Source organism: Wyeomyia smithii, chromosome 3 (genome assembly GCF_029784165.1).
Source record: "Wyeomyia smithii strain HCP4-BCI-WySm-NY-G18 chromosome 3, ASM2978416v1, whole genome shotgun sequence".
NCBI classification, from domain to species: Eukaryota; Metazoa; Arthropoda; class Insecta; order Diptera; family Culicidae; genus Wyeomyia; species Wyeomyia smithii.
Window position 1 is genome coordinate 36,994,306 of NC_073696.1, and position 21,878 is coordinate 37,016,183.

General features: G+C 36.8%; 1 protein-coding gene across 3 annotated transcripts; it reads right to left on the reverse strand.

The window, feature by feature from the left end:
* Positions 1-135: 135 nt before the first annotated feature.
* LOC129730496 (troponin C) lies at positions 136-21,055 on the reverse strand. 3 transcript variants are annotated; one of them, XM_055689864.1, is made up of 5 exons: positions 20,807-21,020; positions 19,138-19,155; positions 2,323-2,636; positions 889-998; positions 136-811 (listed from the first exon to the last, which is right to left on the reverse strand). In XM_055689864.1, exons 1-5 carry the CDS (start codon positions 20,807-20,809, stop codon positions 783-785), a joined length of 474 nt encoding a protein of 157 aa, XP_055545839.1. In that variant the 5' UTR covers positions 20,810-21,020; the 3' UTR covers positions 136-782. The 3 variants fall into 3 exon arrangements, with proteins under 3 accessions (XP_055545839.1, XP_055545840.1, XP_055545841.1); XM_055689865.1 differs by lacking the exon at positions 19,138-19,155 and having other exon boundaries at positions 20,807-21,055; XM_055689866.1 differs by lacking the exons at positions 19,138-19,155; positions 20,807-21,020 and adding an exon at positions 11,229-11,440.
* Between the last annotated feature and the right edge of the window lie 823 nt (positions 21,056-21,878).

Sequence of the window (21,878 nt, forward strand, 5' to 3'; positions counted from 1 at the left end):
AAACCCAATAGAAAAAATCTCTCATTAAATGTTATCTGCCTAATCAAATAGCAGTAATCTTTGGCAAAACTATTTTGCACTACTAATGGCTAAATGTCATCATTACAGCAAGTGTAATAACCACAATACCCTATCTCTTAATAAATAATGGCACTTTATTCCCATATCATATTACCATATTTTATAATATCTACATTGAACAATAAGTGTGGTTGTCTAGTCATCTCTGGGGCTGGCTCGAAGGGTGCAGTAGACTGAGAGTAGATAAATGCAGGAAAATATATTCAATCAAAGTGAATGTTTGAAAGAACTCGAAAGAACAGATACTGTGCATTACAGGAGCATGCTTTCATACGATACGGAGAGTACAAAATAGGATGTGCAGTGTAGGTGGAACATTTCAAGCCTGATTGAGTTGCCAGTCAATTTAGGGTTGAATTGAAACTACGAGTGGAATATACTTGGAACAGGACAGAGGGTGGTTTGATTTTGCATTGCTCGCCGGTCGAACGAAAATGGGGATAAAATTAGCACAATCGGGGTCGTTGTCTAATGAGTTCTCTTGAGCGGAAGGAAATCACATAAGCTAACGGCAATCGTACTTTTTGTTGCAAATTCCGTCGCAAACAACGCATGTTGAAAAAGTTTTTGAAAAAAGAATAGAGGTTACAAAGATGAATCAGGTATTCTAGTGGTGGTCGGCTATAGTCGCTACATTGTTTGTGGTTCTTCAGTTTTCAGCTGGCTGAACCGTTATTCCATTATTCTATCATACAATCCGATTACTCTCCGGTCATCATTTCCATGAACTCTGCGCAGAAACGAAAAAATGAGGAAATCATCATTTTTTATTGGTTTTATGCACCCTATGGGACATTATTCACTTACCATCAAAATCAACAGTTCCGGATCCATCAGTATCAATTTCATTAATGATGCCGTCCAGGTCTTCGTTCGATAGCTTATCATCGAGAGCAGCCAAAATTTCCTTCAGTGTGCTGTAGGCAAGAACATAAGAAGATTGTGAGCTGGAGGATTTTTTCACTTAGTCAGCAAAACAATTTCATCTTTAGCGAAACATAATGCTTGATTTCACGTGAATCGAAGGGTAAGTAGTTAGGTAATAATACTAAATTTCAACATGCCTGTTTAAGCCCTTGTTAGTCTGAATTCTGGGGTATTCATTTGTTTTATCCTTAGTCACAGGATATCAGAAATAGAACAAAATGAATGCTCTGCAATTTTTTTACATTATTCAAACGAAAAACGGAATATCATTGTGCTGTTTATAAATACAGCGAAGGTAACTGAACGGTATTCAGGCGGTCGATAACAATTATCTTTTAAAAATCTGTCCTTGCTGTTGTACGACTAATGCCGACATGATGGTTTCTATCTTTCTTTATTTACGCAAGCAACAGATTTCACTCCGCGCGGTTATGAATGAGTCAACCCAACTCTCTAGAGTTCGTCATCACTATCACCGGTTAAGAAGTCATCGGTTAAATTTATCCACCAGGAGAAAACTTTGTTCGTGTATATCTAACAGGTGTGGAATGCATTCACGTGCGACTTGCCGACACTAAATTTTCCTCCCTTTAATTTTGGATGTGAGCGTGCGGTAATAGTGTTTAAAGCTTCAACACTGCTCCGAAATAAAAAAAAAGTGACGAGCAAGTAGGATTATGTGTGATCCTATAGTGGCCGTATTCGATTCCGCTCTATTGGCATTGACTCAACCGTCCAACGTAACGTTCGATGGTGTTGACTGGTTTGGAATGTTGGCCTCAAATCGCACATGTCATCTCGCGATACACCTAGCACTCGTTGGATGAAAACACCGACATGGGATGCAGTAGAATGTATATTTATTTTTATACCACCAGCATCGACCATAAAAGTCATTCGGCAGATTTATCTACTCGGACGCATGAACTTTAAAACCACCGCAGGTAATACGGGGTGGAATGGTGAATAGTATGCAGTTTCCGCATTCAGTGCGAACCTTCCGGTTAGAGACTGCACAGATGTTGTCATTCTAGATGAGGGGGAAATTTTCGAAATTGTCGTGCTACCATTGACAGTGAAATGAAGCGCATGTAAACCGCAAAAATAGGCACACATCGACTAAGAGTGAAAAACTTCGCAGCTGTTTCCGGTATTGCTGCAATACGTATTCCATGTAGGTGCGGGTTTTTTTTCTGTGCGAATTTTAATTATAAACAACCTCCAGGAATCGATTTAATAGTTGGCATGTACTTATGCACTGACTCATACTAAAATATTGTGAAAGTAGAATTTTAGCGCGTCTAGAACACTAACCTGGTAGTAATGTAGCCGTTTCCCTCTCGGTCGTACAATCTGAAGGCCTCCTTCAACTCTTTCTCCATCGCTTCGGCATCTTCCTCCTCTATCAGAAAGTTCGAGGCGATGTTCGCGAATCCATCGAAGTTCACCTTGCCCGTTTCTTCCGGATCTTCCTCGTCGATAAGCGCCTGCAGTTCGCCCTCGTCGAACTGCTGCCCTAGCGTGTTCAGAATGGTGGAAATTTTGACAGTATCGATGAAGCCCGATTTGGTTGTATCGAACATCTGGAATGCTTTGCGCATAATGATGAGCCTCTGTTCTTCATCCTCCTACAAGTGTAAATAAATTATCGTCAGTATTGTGTGGGAATGCGATACTCATCGAGATTCATAAGTGTTATGTATGCTTTTTGAGGTTATACATGTAGGTTACATGGCTTAAAGCAGGTTTGCTCGGTCGTTATGACGTCCCTTCGAAGAAGTAAAGTTTTAGATATGAGATCACGTTATCTTAACACTGAACTCGGTAAACTCAGAGATTTTTACTCGTTTGCATACATTCAACGAATAAAGCAAAGTAAAAACAAAAGCTTGTAGATAACAACACAAAGTATGATAGGCATTAGTTGAACGAAAAGCAGGCTATGCAAGCTGAGCTTTTATGTTGAATTTATAAAATCTTTTTTTTGTAACGATTACAAAGAAAGAGAACTGTAGAAACGATCTTCAAGTGGTTTGAAAACATTTTCTAGGGCAAGAGTATAACCAAACTAGCAGTTTAAAAGGAACGTACAATAGCACAAGTTTGTTTCACATTGAAGTGAAGTGTGAATGGAAGTACATTTCCAATTTGTTCGCCCAGTTCATATCTCGAGTAGGTTATTTTATGATTTTTGTGAATTTGTTAAAATAACACAAGAAACTCTAGCTTTTTACAAAACGATGCAATCATTTTTTGCTAAACCCAACGATACAATCGGAAACTAACAACCACACACAACAATTGTTTTTGAACTTTTTTAAATTTTTTTGAAGATTTGTTAAAATTCTGAAAATATATTACCCGAATGCCCAAAAATGCACCAGATTTTTTTACCTAAAATAAAATAACGGAAGCAAATCCACGACCGCAAAGTTGAGGTAGTACGCGGATAAAAATATTTTCATCATCTTTCAACATTTTTTTTTCTACGTGTCAAGATCAAAACAAGTTGCTAATGATCATTTTCGAATGTAAAAAAGCAAAGCCTTGGCGCTACATTCCGATTCTGAACTTGACCTTCTGTTTATTTATACACAGACTTCGCAGCCGACTATTTAGTGTACAGAACAATTGCGGGGCTAGCGCGCTACGATCCTACTGACACTAACAGTCTCTTCCGAGTCGAGACTCGAACCTACGACGGCTGGCTCGTACCTCGAGACTATCTGGGATTTTCGAATGTATTGCGGACAAATTTTGATAGAGGCGTGTATTTTTTGTAAAAAAACGAAGATTATATGTGAACTTGTTCAGAGTCCAGCCTCTCCCTCGCTGTGCTCCCATTTATCATACGCTTTTGATTACCTGTAATGTGTAAGGAACATGTATGTCAAGTTTGCTGAATATCGGTCAAAGCGTTCCGAAGATATGGTAGAGTACATACAGTGATACCAAGACAAAAAAAAAAATTCACGTGCTTTAATTATGATCAAATTTACAGAGAGGTCACCAGCCAAAAAATTGACTGTTATTTTGTTTGTATATTAAGGTGTCCAGTCTTAAAATATGGTGACAATATGTTTGATTTCGTGTATTTCCTAGAGGGACCAAAAATATTCAAAACGTTCCAAATCGCTTGGTCGTAGGTGGTCGCAGTAAAACTCTTCAGAACTTGTTAGTAGATACTTAAACCTTGAAAATAGAAAAATAAAACCAGTCTGTGAGCTCCTGGGAGTAAAATGGTGCCGACCAACAAAGTTTAAAATAGTGATTTCTTCTTTCTGTTAGGCTTTATCTTTTTTTTTCCACCCACATAAACATCAAATTTTCTGAAAACCCAATCAATTACGTTTAAAAAAATACACTTAATAGTTATTCTGCCATCATGATCAAATTTGTTTTCATTGATTTCACTTGTTCTCGAAAAAAAGCGCTTTTTGCCATTTTTATCTCCATATCTCGATATCTCAGGTCTAGTACCTGTTACAGCCTTTAAATTTCGAGCTTTTCTTAGTTCAAATGTCCACTAAAAGTGTCTTAGAATGGAAAAAAAATCGACGACAGTCACTTTTGCGATTTTCGTCCGCCTGATATCCTATAGTGCGCTGCCCCTACTGATGATGCTGCCGCTACCGCACAAAGGTAGCTTTTTAGAAGAGGGAAAAGTAGTGCCGCTGCACCTACAACTGACACTGCGACCACTATGGATGCTGTTACCTGCTGCTACTTGGTTTGCGCCGTATTAGTGTCCATCCACTATAAAACTGATTGGTTAGAGCAGAAGCAGGCTCCTATATAGTCCGAAGAGTGCATTCCCGATTAACTGAGTATAATAGTCTGTCGAACGTGTTAAGGAAAGCAAGCATTAAGCGACCAATCAGAGGTATATGCATTTTAACAAGGCTTGACAATTTCCTATAATAGAATAGTTTAAATAAGCAAATTAAATTTATTATTTTCTGTTACAATTTTCTACATTTGGGCGGATAATCGAATTATTAGCATTTGAAATTGGACATATTTTTCCCCTTTTTCGTTTTTGAATTTTCATTTTATACCTCTGTGTAGCCGAACTTCGCCGAGACGTAGTTCTGCGCAAAACTAAAAATTCCTGGTGTAAGCGTAATAATTCATTCAGGGCACAAAAAATGCAGAAACAAAAAACGAATTACAAAGAGTTTTGCTCGAAGGTTAGGTTTCTCTTTTCCTCCAAAGATCATAAAATTCCAGGGTTTTCATAGTTGCCACCACCACCCTTACAGGAACTAGTCTTTGTGGTACATCGAGTACAACATGACAAATAAGTAAATAAATATGAGCATTTTTCCTACTAAACCACTTCAAATTGTTATTGTGATTGGAACCCCCTTGTACAACATAAACCACCCTAATGAAAATCAATTTTGAGATACCAAATGAACATTAAAATAATTTCATCTGGTTTGGAACGAGTTGTGAGTCATTTTAGAAGCCAGTTCTGAGATATTTCATATTTGCCTTCGGTTGCCCAGAAAACGGCTAAGCCCCAGGGAAGGTCGATTTTCGGTCAAAAATTTTTTTTCGGGATAACACCAGATCTCGATATTTTATTCATTTTCAAGATATTTGGCATCGAAAAAAAAATTTTTATATTCCCAATCTTCGTAGATTTTTTTTGTCAATTAACAAAATGTACATGGTAGGTTTTCGCAATTTGACATGACCCTTTTCGCTGCCACCCCAATCTATATACCTTAGTCCTAGTCGACATTTCAGTTTCACTCATGGTAGTTCGTCATTTTTTCAGTCCATTTTTAATTCAAATCTGGGCAGTGAACCGCAAGGAAGTCAACTAAGCTCACTGCTTTTCGTTATCTCTTTGAATGACTAAACACTATACACTAGGGTGGCAGCGAAAAGTGTTATGTCAAATTTCAAAAACCGAACATGTATGTTTTGATTGTTGGCCTGTGCAAGCTCAATGGAATATGATTGAGGGGTGTTTAAAAGTTGTAATTTTTCACCCTCGAAAATCTACCACAGGGAGGGGCAGGGCGAACATGGATTTGGGAAAATCGAAATTTTTTTGGACGCCAAAAAGCAAAGCAAAGCAAAGCCTTGGTGCTACATTCCGTTTCGGAACTTGACCTTTTGGGCCAATAAACAAAATGTACATGGTTGGTTTTTGCGAAACGATGATGAAATTTGTTCCAATCAGTCATTGTCACCCTTATGGGCATTGATAACATTTCAATGTGAAATGGTTGAAGGTTAGACTTGATGCCAATCTAATCTATAACTTCCTCAGAAAGCCAGAGTTGCTGGAATCCTATCGCTTTTAGCTGTTATTAGAAAATTTGCAAATGGGCTTTTTGAGTCTTGTTTGAATTAGATTGATCTCCCAGATGGTCTCGAGGTACGATGCTGACCTAACAAGCCAGTCGTCGTAGGTTCGAGTCTCGGCTCGGGAGAGACTGTTAGTGTCAGTAGGATCGTAGCGTTAGCCCCGCAATTGTCCTGTACACTAAACAGTCGGCTGCGAAGTCTGTGTATAAATAAACAGAAGATCAAGTTCCACATCGGAATGTAGCACCAAGGCTTTGCTTTTTATGAATTAGAATGAAAAAATATATATATTCATCTTGGGGAGGCAATTGTATTAAAACGTGCATTTCCAGAGATGATATTTTTATTCGAATGAGATTTTCTCATTCAGTGTAGTGATATATAATATAACATGAGGAATAAAAAAAATCAAATGTTTAGGTCTCCTGGTTATCAAACCCTCCATAACGGCAAACCGTTTGCATGATAATTTTGGCATAGTCATTGTTGCTTAGGGTACAGCTTGATATTTTTTCAGTTTATGTCAATTGAGTCAAAATCGGTTAATCGGTGCGACTATGAACAACTGTAGCGATTTTGAGTATGATCAGAGCAAAAAAAATCAAACAAGACTTTTTTGCATGGAAAAAAGTTCAAAATTAATATTCGTAATTGAAAAAGAGAAGTAGTAAATTTTTTCAAGTCGAGAAATCAGATTTCTACAAATTGTCTATGAACAACATTTTAGTAGAGAATAAAGTTTTTGAGATACATTTCTTCTACTAGTAGGATTGAACAATTTCCAGATTACAGCGATTTTGGTTCACTTTCTAACCTATCCTAAGCCAGATTCGTTTTGCTTACTTATTCAAGAAAACCTATTAGGACATTGATGTTTTTAGATCACAAGTTTACCGGTCATAAATTGAAGATTAAAGTTGAAAAATAATTGTCTGACGCAACTGGGGTTCTTGGAATAGGATTGAAAATCCATCAAAATGTCTACTGATTTTATTTTTGTAATGATTGCTGGGTCATTTGGAATTACTTTTAATTCACTAGTCACCGATATTTTGTGTGGAAGGGGAGAGAGAACAATTCAAAAGCAATCAGCCCCAAACAACGTTCAATCGAAAGCGGTGCGAAAAAAACATTATGCTGATGATTTTTTACTTCTATTATACGATCTTATTATATGATTCTGAAAAAAATTGATTAGATAGGTAATATGTTTCCATAGTTTGCAAAAAAAAAACCTAAATTAATCCACCTAGCGGTCAGACCCAGCCTTTCTCATTCACTCTTTTATTTGTAAAAATAGATTTACATGAATGCTTCAATCCAATAAATGTATATTCACTCTTTAGGTTCTAAAACATTGATGTTGTAATCTATACATATAAAAATGCAGTCCGGTCTGTCTGTCTGATCCATATAGGCTCGAAAACTACCGAACCGATCGACGTGAAAATTTGTATGTAGGGGTCTTTGGTGTCGATAAAGGTTCGTATGATAGTTTGAGACCCCTCCCTCTTCTGGAAGGGAGGGGTCCCATACAAATGAAACATAAATTTTTTCACAACTCAAGAACAAGCCAAGCAAATGAAACCGAATTTGGCATGTGGATGTCCATAATAGTTGGACGCCCCTCCCTTTTCTGAAAGGGAGGGGTTCCATACAAATGGAACCAAATTTGGCAGGGGAATGTTTTTAGTGGTAAAAAATATGTCCATAATGTTTTAACACCCCTCTCTCTTTTGAAAAGGAGGGGTCCCATACAAATGAAACACAAATTTTGCACAGCTCATGAACCAATCAAGAAAATACAACCAAATTTGGTATGTGAATGTTTTTAGAGGTAACAAATATGTCCATAATGGTTCGACGCCCCTCCCTCTTCTGGAAGCACATGTTTCTGCACGAATTTCTGCACTTCTTGGGAACTAATCAACTAAATGGAACCATATTTGGCAGGTGATTGTTTATAGTGGTAACAAATATGTTCCATAATCGACCTCAGGCAACATTTTGGATTGTAAGATGGCAACTTCCGGTTTCTGGAAAACAGCCAAAAATGGCCGATTTCCACCCAATATAATAATATCCGGATCTAGAATGATACACAGGAGCTAAACTCGACCACAGATAGCATTTTGAATTCTAAGATGGCGACTTCCGGTTTCTGAAAACAGCTGAAAATGACCGAATACCACCCAATATGAGTTTTTCTTCAACCAGTATGACGTTCAAAATCCAGAAATTGTCTCCAAATGCCATTATGAAATCCAAATTGGCGACTTCCGGTTTCTAAAAAACAGCCAAAAATTGCCGATTTCCGTCTAACATGAGTATTTTCGGATCTAGAATAACACACAGCAGCTGTAATCGACCACAGACCCAATTTTGGAATTTGATTTGGCGACTTCCGGTTCCTGGGAAACAGCGGAAAATAATCGAATAACATCCAATATGGCTGTTTCTGCAACCAGAATGACGCTCAGAGGCCAGAAATTATCCTAAATACCATTTTGAAAACCAAGATGACGACTTCCGGTTTGTGAAAAACAGCCAAAAATAGCCAAATACCATTCAATCTGTGTATCGCTGGAACCAGAATGATGCAATGAGCTAACAATTTACCTCAGGCACCATTTTGAATTGCTAATTGGCAACTTCTAGGAAACAGTCGAAAATGACCGAATAATACTCAATATGGATATCTCCGTAATCGAGATGATGCATAGAAACCAAACGTTGACCCTGGACACCATTTTGAATTTAAAGACGACCACTTTTAGTTTCTGGAAAACAACCTAAATAACTCCCAATATGGGTATTTCCGAGATTGGTGCCAGAAAATCTGCTGAAAATAGCCGAATACCACCCAATATAAATATATTCAGAATTAAGGCGATGTACAGAAGCCAAGAGTCGAGGATGTTGTCATTACGATAAAAACAATCATTTTCAACGATTCGTTATTCGACTTTGATCATATCCTATGGCCGATTCGTCGTGCATTTGCAGACTTTAAACACATCGCAAGGAATCCTAATTTGGAACGTTCAAATAGTACGATACCACATTTAACTTATGTTAAGGCCACATATATCGATGAAAGCAAGTATAGTTTTAAATAGTCTTTGAATTTCTTTTATTTCCATAACTTTTGAGCCACATATCAAATTGTCATGAAGTTTGTTATTTGTAAGTTTGAGAGATGACTCGTTCGTGTGACACTAGTTATGTTCAAATAAGTCATGTAATCTTTGAGATAATAGACTTTCATTGTTGTATTAACAATTTAATACATATCGGTTGCTTAAGCTCGATTATAATCGAATGAAATGAGAACGTATAGGGCAGGCAAACTTTGAAACCACGTGTTTAATCATAATTCATCAGTTAGCCCTTAACTGGCCCACTCATCTGATAATAATATTGATCAAATTGGTTGTATAGTTTCTGAGATAGTGAAATTTCGTGATTTTCACATTTCGGTACATTACAGACGAAGTTACAGTTCGATTACAGTAAAATTCAATAGGGTGTTATGAGGTAGCTAGACTTATTAATTGACACTAATATTGTGGAAATCGGGTCAGCCATCTCTGAGAAAAGTGAGTGAGTCCAAGTGGCCTTCGGAATATGTTACTTTTTATATTTTTTTTTTTTTATTTTTTTTATATTATGAGTGGATTAAACAGTCTTCAGAACACGTTTCTTTTCATAACTTCTGAACCACAAGTTCAATCTTTATAAAATTCAAAAGTTAAGGGTTTTTAAGTAGCCAGTTCATTTGAAATCAATTTTGTTCAAATCGGTTGTGTAGTTTTCGAGATAATGATGTTTCATGATTTTTAAACTAAAAATCCGATTACAATGAAATTCAATAGGGTCTTATGGGACAACAAGACCTTTCAATTGCAATTAATTTCATGAAAATCGGTCCAGCCATTTCTGAGAAAAGTGAGTGAGAATAAAAATCTGCACATACACACACATACACACACACACACATACATACAGAAAATGCTCAGCTCGTCGAGCTGAGTCGAGTGACATATGCCATTCGGCCCTTTGGAGTACTTTTATACTTTCGGTTTTGCAAGTGATTGCTATGCCTTTCTAGGAGAAAGGCAAAAACTTGGCAAACAGTGCCAATCCATTCCAAACATTTCTAAAACAATACATTTGCGAAATGTACTCTACTTAGTAGCAAAGTTTCAACCAAGGATACTTTTGAGCTGCAGCACATTTGTCAGCTTAAAACAAGAAAAAAGTAGAACGGATGCATAAATTTTACGCTGCAATTCCTCTTGAAAGAATCAATCACCGGTAATTATAGCACCAGTTTATTTCATTGGCATATGTTCAATATATCACCACCTTAAATAACATGCACGATTGATTTTTATTTATTTGAGGAGGGCAAACTAGACAGTTCATATTTTCTTGAAGAAATTTTTGTTATAGAAACTCATTAAAACTTTCATCGTTATTTTTCCCGCTCCTTGTGAATGAATTTTTCAGTTGTTGGACAACCTCTTCAATGTTGACTCTAATTGACCTTGTAGAACCAATTTTGCGACGAAATTTTGTACTCATTGAACCCTTTGCCACTACAACTTGACAAGTTCGCCAAAATTGGACAAATCCATTGCACTGAAAAGGGCGACCCCACCAAAAAAAATTACATCTGTCGTGCTTGTAGTATTCCATGTGCAAATGTCATGCGGAATAGTAGACTGTCATGCTTCACGGAAGCGGTGAAATATGAACATACAATTGGTGGTAATTAAAAACTGCACTGTGCTGCTAACTTCGGGAACGGCTAATTAGTTTCTAAATTGACAGAGCATAAGGTGACACCGTAACGGTAGAAAACGGAAGAAACTGCGATAAACTCAACTCACGTCGTAAACAGCGATGCTGCTGGCGCGGCGAAGCTTTGATGAAGCCAGTGTGAATTATTTAACTACAACCGACGGGCAGGGATCGAAACTAATCAACGACTAAATCAATTTTTGGTAGGACGTCAGGCGCTGACCGAGAAGTTCTCCACTCGTTCCGATTTCCGAGACCGTGAAGTGTGTCTTTCTTGAGCCGAGATGCTAGACTGACCGCTAACTGGGTTTCCGACCGGTAGACCAACACCGTGGTCTATCATCACCAAAGTCCCCGCTCCGTCCCACCTCGGCAAATCACATTTTTTGGCCGTCCGCGTGCAGCGCCCAATACTAATATCAAATCAATCGCGTACGCTAAGTTAAATTATACAAGGAAATTCTGCTTTCTTTCAGCGAATTCGGGAAGTGTTCAATGGTGGGCACGGGGCTATCCCCGTTCCATTGCAGGCACAAGGGAGAGGAACACATTTTCATTAAGCGCTTGGTATTGCTTATAATAAGGAGCATTTAGTGGCCGCCGTGGCGGTAGGAATGTATCGACTACAGCATACTGAGAATGTGGCGTACACGCTCGATCAAATTTGTTTGAACTAGATAAACTTTAAATATTTTTGAAATTAGCATGATATTCAATATGTATATGTATTGCGTGAGCAGACTTATCAAATAGAAGGAAAAAATTACGAAAAGGTATGGGCTCGAATCGTTTCCTTTAGATATCCGACGAAATTAACATTATTTGGTGCTGAAAAGGTACTAATTTAATGATAATATCTCTGTCTAAACATCATTATAACAAATTTTCGCTTGATAGGACAAAACTTTCGCAATGCACTGCCCAGAAGCAATAATTATTTATGTTATTCATTCCGCATCGAAGTACGAAGTGAGTAACATCGCGGCTCCGCCAATTGGGAACGTGGAATTGAGAATCGAAAATTTGTTGGCCGACTGACAGACTGTGGTCGAATTCACACCGCACATTTTATTCGCTCACTTGTCCGAGGCCCCGCGGATAGCCAGATTGACATTTTTGGCAGTTCTGCCGCAAGCAATAGAGTGGTTGTCTTCCCAGAAATTAAACATTGTCCCGTCTGATTGTTTTTGTGAAACTAAATGTTTCACTTATTTAATGGAGGTGCACGTTTATAAACTATGTTGACACTCAGGAAGGAAGATGGTAGAGCAACCCTGGGTGCAGCACACAACTTAACCTTGATTACGGTGTACGGTGAGATTAAAAGGAAAATCAAGAATAATTACGATCAGTTGATACAGCCGTGAGCCCAGGTGTGATCTAATGCCGGTTGATGTTAACAATCCAGTTTGGCAACAAGTAGTGCAACGATATAAATATTTTAATGCGATTTTTTTTCTAATTCCGCCTACTCTGAAAATTTTTCCCTATTTTCATGACTATTGTAATGGATTATGTAAAGCCGGTAATATTTTATTAGCCAGGCTATGCCGCACGACCCTGGTTCGGTCCTATGAAGGAACAAAAATAATTATTTATTTTTATGCTTCGCGGGCGGAGATTGGCAGCAGATACAATAATTAAATTACCGATAAATAACCCACCCGAGAAATTTTGAATGCACATCAAAAGCCAAAAGAACGGGTTTATTACGACTCGGAAGATGTTTATTTTACGCTAGAATGCGGTTTAATTACCATGCATAGATCATGAAATGCCGTACAAAGTTACAGCGGATGGATGAAAAATTTCGATAGCGATCGGTTGACTGCTAGTTGGAATTCTATGAAAATGTTGTACTAGATTCACCCGGCTGTGTTAGAACCTGTTTTTTCCTGTATCTAATAATTATAGCATCCTGTGATTTGGGTTTTTGAACCGAACTTGATCTAGATGATCTTCAATGGAAAACCAATACCAATGCCTAGGCTTATAACTTAAAGATGTGAATCTTCATGGCATACAATCAGGTTATGAGACATGTACAGAATAATTACAATTTCGAACAAAAAAGAAAATGCAGTTTTTTAAAATGAGATATAATAACTAGTAGAGTAACAATCCAGTTATCGATAGACAGCCGAACAATGTTTGCAACTTGACAAATAAGTTTTTTTAGTTTACCTTAAATTTCGTTTCCTTATCAACGAACGCAACTAATATAGATATGGGTCATTCCATACGAAGTGTACATGCCACTTGGACACGACCATCACAGATTTTGCTCAAAGTTGGGGGAATTGTTCGTCTACGGTCTGGTCTCTTTGGAAAAATCCCAAGTTTGGTGTCGATTGGAATACCCCCCGCTCTGTAGGTCCTCTTTATTGCAAAGTCACACAATTTTTGTCAAAAATCTCTTTTTTCTTTTTCTTACAATTTATAGACGTAAGATGTCCGAAAAATACTGATAGATGATTTTTGAAGAAAATAAACGAAGGAATCCAGAAAAAATATAAGTTTTGAGTTGAAATTATTTTTGTATTTGAAAACAAAATTTACATTTTTCGGTAAATGAAGCCATTTTTATTTTAAATTCGATAATTTCATCGTGTTCCTTGGAAAATTTTACGTAAGAAGCAACTATCATCCCGAGGTAATATGAGCCAATCTCAAGATATATCATTTTTACAAAAATAGTTGTAAACTTCGTAATTATTTTATTTTATAATTTATAGACGTAAGACACCCGAAAAATAGTGAAAAGTGAGTTTTGAAGAAAATAAACCAAGAAATCCAGAAAAAATATTGTTTTTGGTCGGAATTGTTGCCAGATAGATTATTTTTGTATTTTAAAATTAAATCTGCATTTTCCGGCCAATGCAGCTAATTTTATTTTAAATTTGATGGTTTCATCGTATTTCTCGGAAAATTTTACGTAAGAAGCACTTACCACCCCGTGGTAATATGAGCCAATCTCGAGATATAACTTTTTTACGAAAAATTAATTACGAAACATATGAAAAAAGCTGCAGTTGTTTTTTTTTTTATAAATCGATATATCTGAATAATGACAGAAGATAGAGAAAAGTTGTCAAGGGATGAATTTGAGAAAACTGTCTGAGCTTTTTTAAAAAATATTTAAAAAATTCAATTTGAGATCCTGTACTGAAAAAAAAAATATTTCAAAAACAAAAAGGGACTATAAAAAATCGATCATCACTATTTTTTAAAATATTTTTTTAGATAGACAATTCAGTTGCCTAAAACTTTTCTGAACAAACCTGAAAAAATAAAAAACCTAAAAAAATCGATGTAAAGTAGTAAATAAAATTGTTTGAATTGGTAAAATGAATTACGTGCTTTTTTGTAGCGCAGTACCATCAGCAAAATATTAGATGTTCTTACAACACTAAACTTTGCCGAAGACAGCATGCTGATATCTCTCACATATTGTAACCAGAAAAATCTTAAAATGTAAATTACGATTTTTAATGCCTTCTCATAGAAAACTTTATGTTGCTTGCAATATGTAAGAGATAGAAACATGATGTCTTCTGTAAAGTTTCTGTTTTGAGATCACCTAATACTTTGCCTAAGACACCAAGCGTCTATCTTTATCTAATGAGAAAGTAAATATTCTATCTCACTTTTAGGAGGATTAATCACCCAGCTTTCTACATCAAAAGACGCGTTTTCAAATATTTTGGAACTTCTCCGAACATATTAAACGGTTATAATAAACATTTGTATCACTATTCAATTTTTCGCACGAAAACAGCAAAATGTAACACTGTGCATCGGTTGAATTTTTAATGTAAACTGCATCCAGAATGATGTTATTCTACACAAAATTTTGAAAAAAAATCTAAAATATTAAAGCGTAATATAAAATCAGTTCACCCTGACATTTTTTTAATGAAATGTATTAGGATGATAAAATCGGGTGAAAAATGTGATAAAATCGGGTGCAGATAAAATCGGGTGCAGATAGAATCGGGTACTGATATAATCGGCTGATTACTGTATCTCAAGATTGGCTCATATTACCACGGGGTGATAAGTGTTTCTTACGTAAAATTTTCCAAGAAATACGATGAAATCATCAAATTTAAAATAAAATTAGCTGCATTTGCCGAAAAATGCAAATTTAATTTTAAAATACAAAAATAATCTATCTGGCAACAGTTCCGGCCAAAATTACTATTTTTTCTGGATTCCTTGGTTTATTTTCTTCAAAATTCACCAATCACTATTTTTCGGGTATCTTACGTCTATAAATTGAAAAAAAAAATATTTACGAAGTTTACAACTTTTTGGTATATCTCGAGATTGGCTCATATTACCTCGGGATGATAGTTTTTTCTTATGTGAAATTTTTCAAGAAACACGATGAAATTATCAAATTTAAAATAAAAATGGCTTCATTTGCCGAAAAATGTAAATTTAGTTTTCAAATACAAAAATAATTTATCTGGCAACACTTCCTATCTAAACTTATATTTTTTCTGGATTCCTTGGTTTATTTTCTTCAAAAATCATCTATCAGTATTTTTTGGACATCTTACGTCTATGAATTGCAAGAAAAAGAAAAAAGAGATTTTGAACAAAAAATGCGTGACTTTGCAATAAACAGGGGGGTCCCACAGAGCGGGGGATATTCCAATCGACACCAAATTCGGGATTTTTCCAAAGTGACAGTAGATGAATAATTCTCCCAACTTTGAGCAAAATCTGTGACGGTCGCTTTTTCGTGGTCACTTCGTATGGAATGACTTATATATTTTTGTCAAGTTCCAAAACATAAAAACAAAAATTCTTCGCCTCTTGGCAAAAAACCAATGCAAAAATGTAGTTCTGGTGTAGCAACACCGCAAACAAGAATTTGACATTTTTGTGCTAGTACCTGCTCCCATGAAAGAGACATTCACTGTGTGGTCTTCATTCGTTGCGTGCCGAGTCGAAGACGAGCATCAAACACCGATTGCTCGATGCTTGTTTTCGGTTCGGCTTAGTGTTGTGCGTTCTATACCGAGTTTGCTGCTGCCTGTACCGGTATGTTTGAGTTTCAGTAACATTCTCACGGCAGATCATAAAATTACACTGGTCGACAAGAGCGAAAAAAATGCTGCTCCATAAGAATTATGGCTTAACAGCCATTCCAATTGGTGCCCCTAGTCATTACCAGAACGCGTCAAGTAACGTGAGAGTGTCCCATAGTAATTGCTCGATGGGTTCTTCGCTTTAACGTTACGTCGCTTTAACGTAACGAAAAAACTCATTTAGGTCTCTGAAAAAATGTTGGTTTCTGGGAGCACCAAAACTTACAGAAATGGCTAAAAACCTATAATCTTTCATTATTTTCTAGTTTGAGCTTTAAGGCTACACCTGTGTTCACCAGTGTTATCTGATAAAGGAATTATTACGATTTTTTCAAAAAAAAAAACTTTCGAGACATTAGAATAGTGTAGGCGCGTGCTAACAGAGTGACTATTTTGATGATTCTGCCTAATTTTTTTCTGATACTGATATAGAGGATGTCACAGCCAGGCTCCGAAAAAGTACTGCGGTGTGACACTATACTTATAGCTGCGCTCTTTTTTTTTCACTATAACAGCCTCATGCAGGCTTGTAAACGGTCAATTTTTTCATTTGATTTCGCTTCCTTAGCGTGCGTTACAGTAGGTTCCGCTCATAAATGTAGAACAACCATCACCTCTTAAAGAAAGAACAGGACGGTAAATCGAACACGCGCATCAAAAAGAGGCACACTGTCATTCGATAGGTGATGTTTTTTTGGCCTGTTTCTATCTACCTCGTTCTATCTATTTTGAGAAATATTATTACAAGATCAACCCCTCCCAGCTGGTCTCGAGGTACGATGGCGGCCTATCAAGCCAGTCGTCGTAGGTTCGAGTCTCGACTCGGGAGAGACTGTTATTGTCAGTAGGATCGTAGCGCTAGCCTCGCAATTGTCCTGTACACTTAACAGTTGGCTGCGAAGTCTGTGTATAATAAACAGAAGGTCGAGTTCCGAATCGGAATGTAGCACCAAGGCTTTGCTTTTTTTTTATTACAAGATCAATGATATTAATAATTTTCAAAATCACCGCACACAACGTTCGTAATTCTCATTTCTAGAAAAAAATGTCAAAGTGCCTTCGAGGAAAAAAACGTCGTGGTGGTGAGTACTCGTTTGACATGTTTTTTCAAGAATGTATTTAGACAGCGAGCCTTGCTGTGCGATACAATGACAGCCGAATTAGTTCAAAATTTGCTTCAAAAAGGCAGTACTTTTCAGGAGACTGGTCTCAGCAGGCGGCTGATGTCTACTCGTGGCGTCCGTGCAAGGCGTGCTCGCACGTGGTTGGTTCATTGTTTGCAGAAATTCGATCTTGAAACTTTTCATCAATTATCGCTGCTGAGCAAAAAAGTAATAATGATAGCTGACAAAATTGACCATCATTTTATCTATCCAACGACATGTTGAATATTAAAATCCATCGTGAGATTATACAGTAAGCACCAAACGACCACAGTTCAATTTATGTTTTACAGAATGTACCATAGTATTGAAAACATAAACGTCGGAATTTTTTTTGGTAAAATTTTACATTTTATGTTGTTTATTCCTCTAAGTTCAAACGACCATCAATGTTTAGTAGTATTCGTAGAAAAACATCTGACGTTTAGGGAAAGGTTTTTGAGTTGTATAATTCTTAATAATATTGTTGGGGTTTGCCCCCATTTTTGCCAAAGACATCATACCACTCAAGCAAATCGTTGTAGTTTTTTTTTTCTTCAGAGAATTTTAACTTTTTTTCTTATTTCTCCATGATCAGACAACCAATAGCTAACCTTCTGTAGTAATCATAAAAAAAACTTATATATATTTTTTAATAAGCTTTCTGAGATAATTAATGTTTAATATTTTTTGATTTGTTTTAAAAAAAATTTACGGTGTTTGCATTTTCTGGAAAGACAAATCAATTGTCTTCAACTTTGCTGAAGCCGTTATACCAATCGAACAAACCATTCTGACTTTGAAATATTTGTTATCTTAGTCCTTGGTTGAGAAAGTGTAGTTACAAAACTTTGTAAATTTATTTTTGTAATACTCAATTATTTTTTCACCGGAATGATCTTCTTTTCGCCTAGCCATGGTTAACATTTTGTCTTTCATATCTGAATCTTGTACAAAGTTCCAATTACTCTTGGTGAAGTTTTACTTCTTCGACTATTTTTGCAAAGTGGCACAGAAATATATATAAAAGACAAAAATTACTAGATTTCTAGAGAAACATTTCAAAAGGACCTATCTGCTTTGATCGAATTTTTGATCGCCACAACTTACTAAACACCCTTTATGACACGTTATTTGCACAAGTTGATAGCGGAGGGATCGCTCTAGCCTTCTGAACGAAAACTACGCTTGGTAGAGTTACTAAAGCTGAACCATTACCAAGATGAAAAGACGCTCCGAAAAAACGATGGAAGCAGACAGGACCTTTTGAAATGCTTATCTAAATTTGTAGCAAAATGTGTCACTGGATGTATTAACAATAAAAATTTGTGGCTTGAATGACAAAAGTGCAACGTAGAAACAATGTAGAAAATTTAAACTTACTATTCCTATCCTATCTCAAAAAATCTATCCCAACGATCAATTATCGAATCAAATAAGAGCTGCAAAAATAATTTAAAAAATAATACATATCTAAAAGTCATTGTTAAGAATTAACCAAATTATTTTAAATGCGCACAAGCTTATCATCCAATGAATTGTCATTTTTTTGTTATTCAATTATCAATATAATAAAAACACTGGCGATTTACTTATAAAGACAAGCGCTAAGTGTTCTCTTGATTATTCTAACACGTACAAACTTAAAGACGACAAGCTACAATCCAATTGGAAGGCTAGCAATCTTGCCAATTATCATGCGTAGGTGTTATGACAAGCCGATTATTGACTATACAATTTTATATCTATATACATACACTTTTCATGGGAGCCGCCTTCGAATAGTTTTTAGAAAATTTAGAAAATAGAGGATATGTTGTTATTATTGAAATTGTTTTTTAACTACGATCACTGAAATTGTTAGTTCAAACGGAATATAATACAGTGCTGTCATTTCCTTATTGAGTGGAATTTAATAATTTTGAAGAAAAAAAAAACTCTTGGACGGACACCTTTGGCTTTACCTTCTCAAAAACACTCTGTCAATCCCAATAACATACACGAAAAACGCAAATATGAAAATATCACATATTGTTTTTAAAAATTTTGTATTTTCTTGATATTTGTGTTTTGTAAGTAACTAAATTATCGCTACTACTTAATAGTCATTTCTACTTTTACCTTTACTGTAAGCAATTCTACACGGATGGTGTTGGATGGTGCAAAACCACGTCAATATTGCACGAAATCAGTGCAATTTTTAAGTGAGTTTGACACTTGAATGCTGAATGTGTCATAGCTGTGCATTGGAAAGAGTAGCGTTTTAGAAATACTCTTTTCAATTAGTTTTTTTACGGAATATATATTATTATTCTGCGGCGTTTTCTTAGGATTTAAAGCAAGTTAACGATTTGTTGCGCGAATTATTAGAGTATGGAAAATGAAGTTCAAAAATAAATTCCTAGAAAATACTCAGTCTAGGTATCTGACTGAATGCTTCAGCATAAAAGTCTTTTTGGCTATTTTTGAACGTTTGTCGTTATATGAAATACATAAAAGATATAAAAACTTATTTTGGCAACTGTAAAAACATTAACGCTACTGTTGAAGCACTAGCATATGTCAAAATACTCTAGAATTCCTCAGTTTATAATGTGTTCACATCGGCAACGGGGTGTTTAATGCAGAATCATCAAATAAACATCAACGATAAACGGACTATAAAATTTCTATTTTCAAAGCAATTAATACTGCATATCTCAACCGCACAGTTCATCCTGTCCAACACTTAGCTTCATGCACCGTAAGACACAGACATCAAAATCAAATGCCAAGATTGTCAAAGTTCACCACACCGAGATGCTCTGCTCATCAGTCGAAAAGACACCGCACGCATGAGCTTTGCAACAGATTAATCATGTCACCCGCCGAATTGCGGCAGCTGATGGATAAATTATTAGCCAACCGATAAACATGACGTAATCGATGATGAATTTTCGCCTCCCAGTTCACATTGATCACAGTCTCGTTACAGTACATTTCAATATGACCTTGCGCTGTCTCACTGAACTGAATAATTAATTCGGGCAGATTGTGGGTTGCAATGATTGATGGAATGTTCTTTTTTGCTGTCGGCATCCGTAGAAAACGTTGCCCATTACACTCTTGTTTGAATCTTTTCACAGCACTTGGTACTAAACAGCTCCCAGTATGGGACGAAACAAACAACCCTCAACGCCAAAACTCGATTATTTTAAACAACTTTTTTTCTCGAAACACCCTTCATCTACCAACTAGATTTACGGCACGTATTTCATACGTCGCTACTTCCATGGTTATGCATGTTGTTTCGGTATGCCTTTTAAAAGGATGAACGATCGATAGCCGTTATCCATTCATCAAACTCTATCATTCCACGGCGTAAACCCGCAATATTGCACTGTAGTGCGAGTTGAAAAATGACCAAAGCTTGATAGGAAAAATTACCATTATTAATCAATCGATTCGGACGGAGCGCGAACTGCGAGCTAGTGACTTTCACAATGATTCTCCCCTTCTCCTGATCCTTCTGTTGTGGGTTTCTCTGTTCGCGACCGGAGCCTCTGCTGGATATTTTCTTCTGGAGTGTTAATCGATCGCGACGGGAACGTGGTGAGTTAATTAACGAAGAGCCGTTCAATAACTAACTAAAGCGAAAATATCATTCAACATCATTTATATTTAAAAACTCCTCCACACAATATGAAGATGGAAAAGCTGCAGCACCCGAGAGATGGACAGACAGACACTCGAAGTCGCCCGGATTTGACACGGGCGGGGGTTCGGTGAAGTCGGACAGGTCCCAAAATGAGCAGCAAATCGCTATAAGTAGCTAGAAAGCGTTTATATTTTTCCTTTGGAGAATGAGAGTCTCCTCAATCTCATCTCTTTGGGGGGTGTTCTGAAGCCGATGCTGTTGGTTGCTGCCGTTTGCCTTCGATGTTGTTGAGCGATTTAACCATGCGTTGGAAAGGGGCTGCCGGTGTGCGCATACTGCTGCGTCGCAGAGATGCTGACGCGAAGCACGCGGGTGGAAAAAGAAAAGTTGGAGAAAAGATAACATGCTTAGTCGGTGTGCCGGCAACTACATAGGGTGGGGTGAGAAATGCTCCCATAAATATATGATAGGCTCAGACTTACATCTAAATCATTCCAGCTGAGTATTTTTTGCCTATATTTGAAGTCATAATTTAATAAGTTGACAAAATGTCAAGTGCCATAACTTAGCCTTTCTACCTTAGATGCAACGTTTTGCCTCGTACATAACCATATCACACACCGGGGCGCGTAAGTCAATACAACAAATCCAACACGTATACTGCTATGCGGATCGGATTGACAGCATCTTCGGGGCAGAATGTCAGCGGCCAGCTAAGTAGAAGAAGCTACAGCAAAAATCATTCCACCCCCGTCATCAGCAATGGTTCACGGAGCTGACGGGCCGGAGCATTTTGAGCGAAGTGAGAGAAGTTTTTCCACGCGCGTCTTTGATAATCTGCTATAAACGATTCGGGAAACG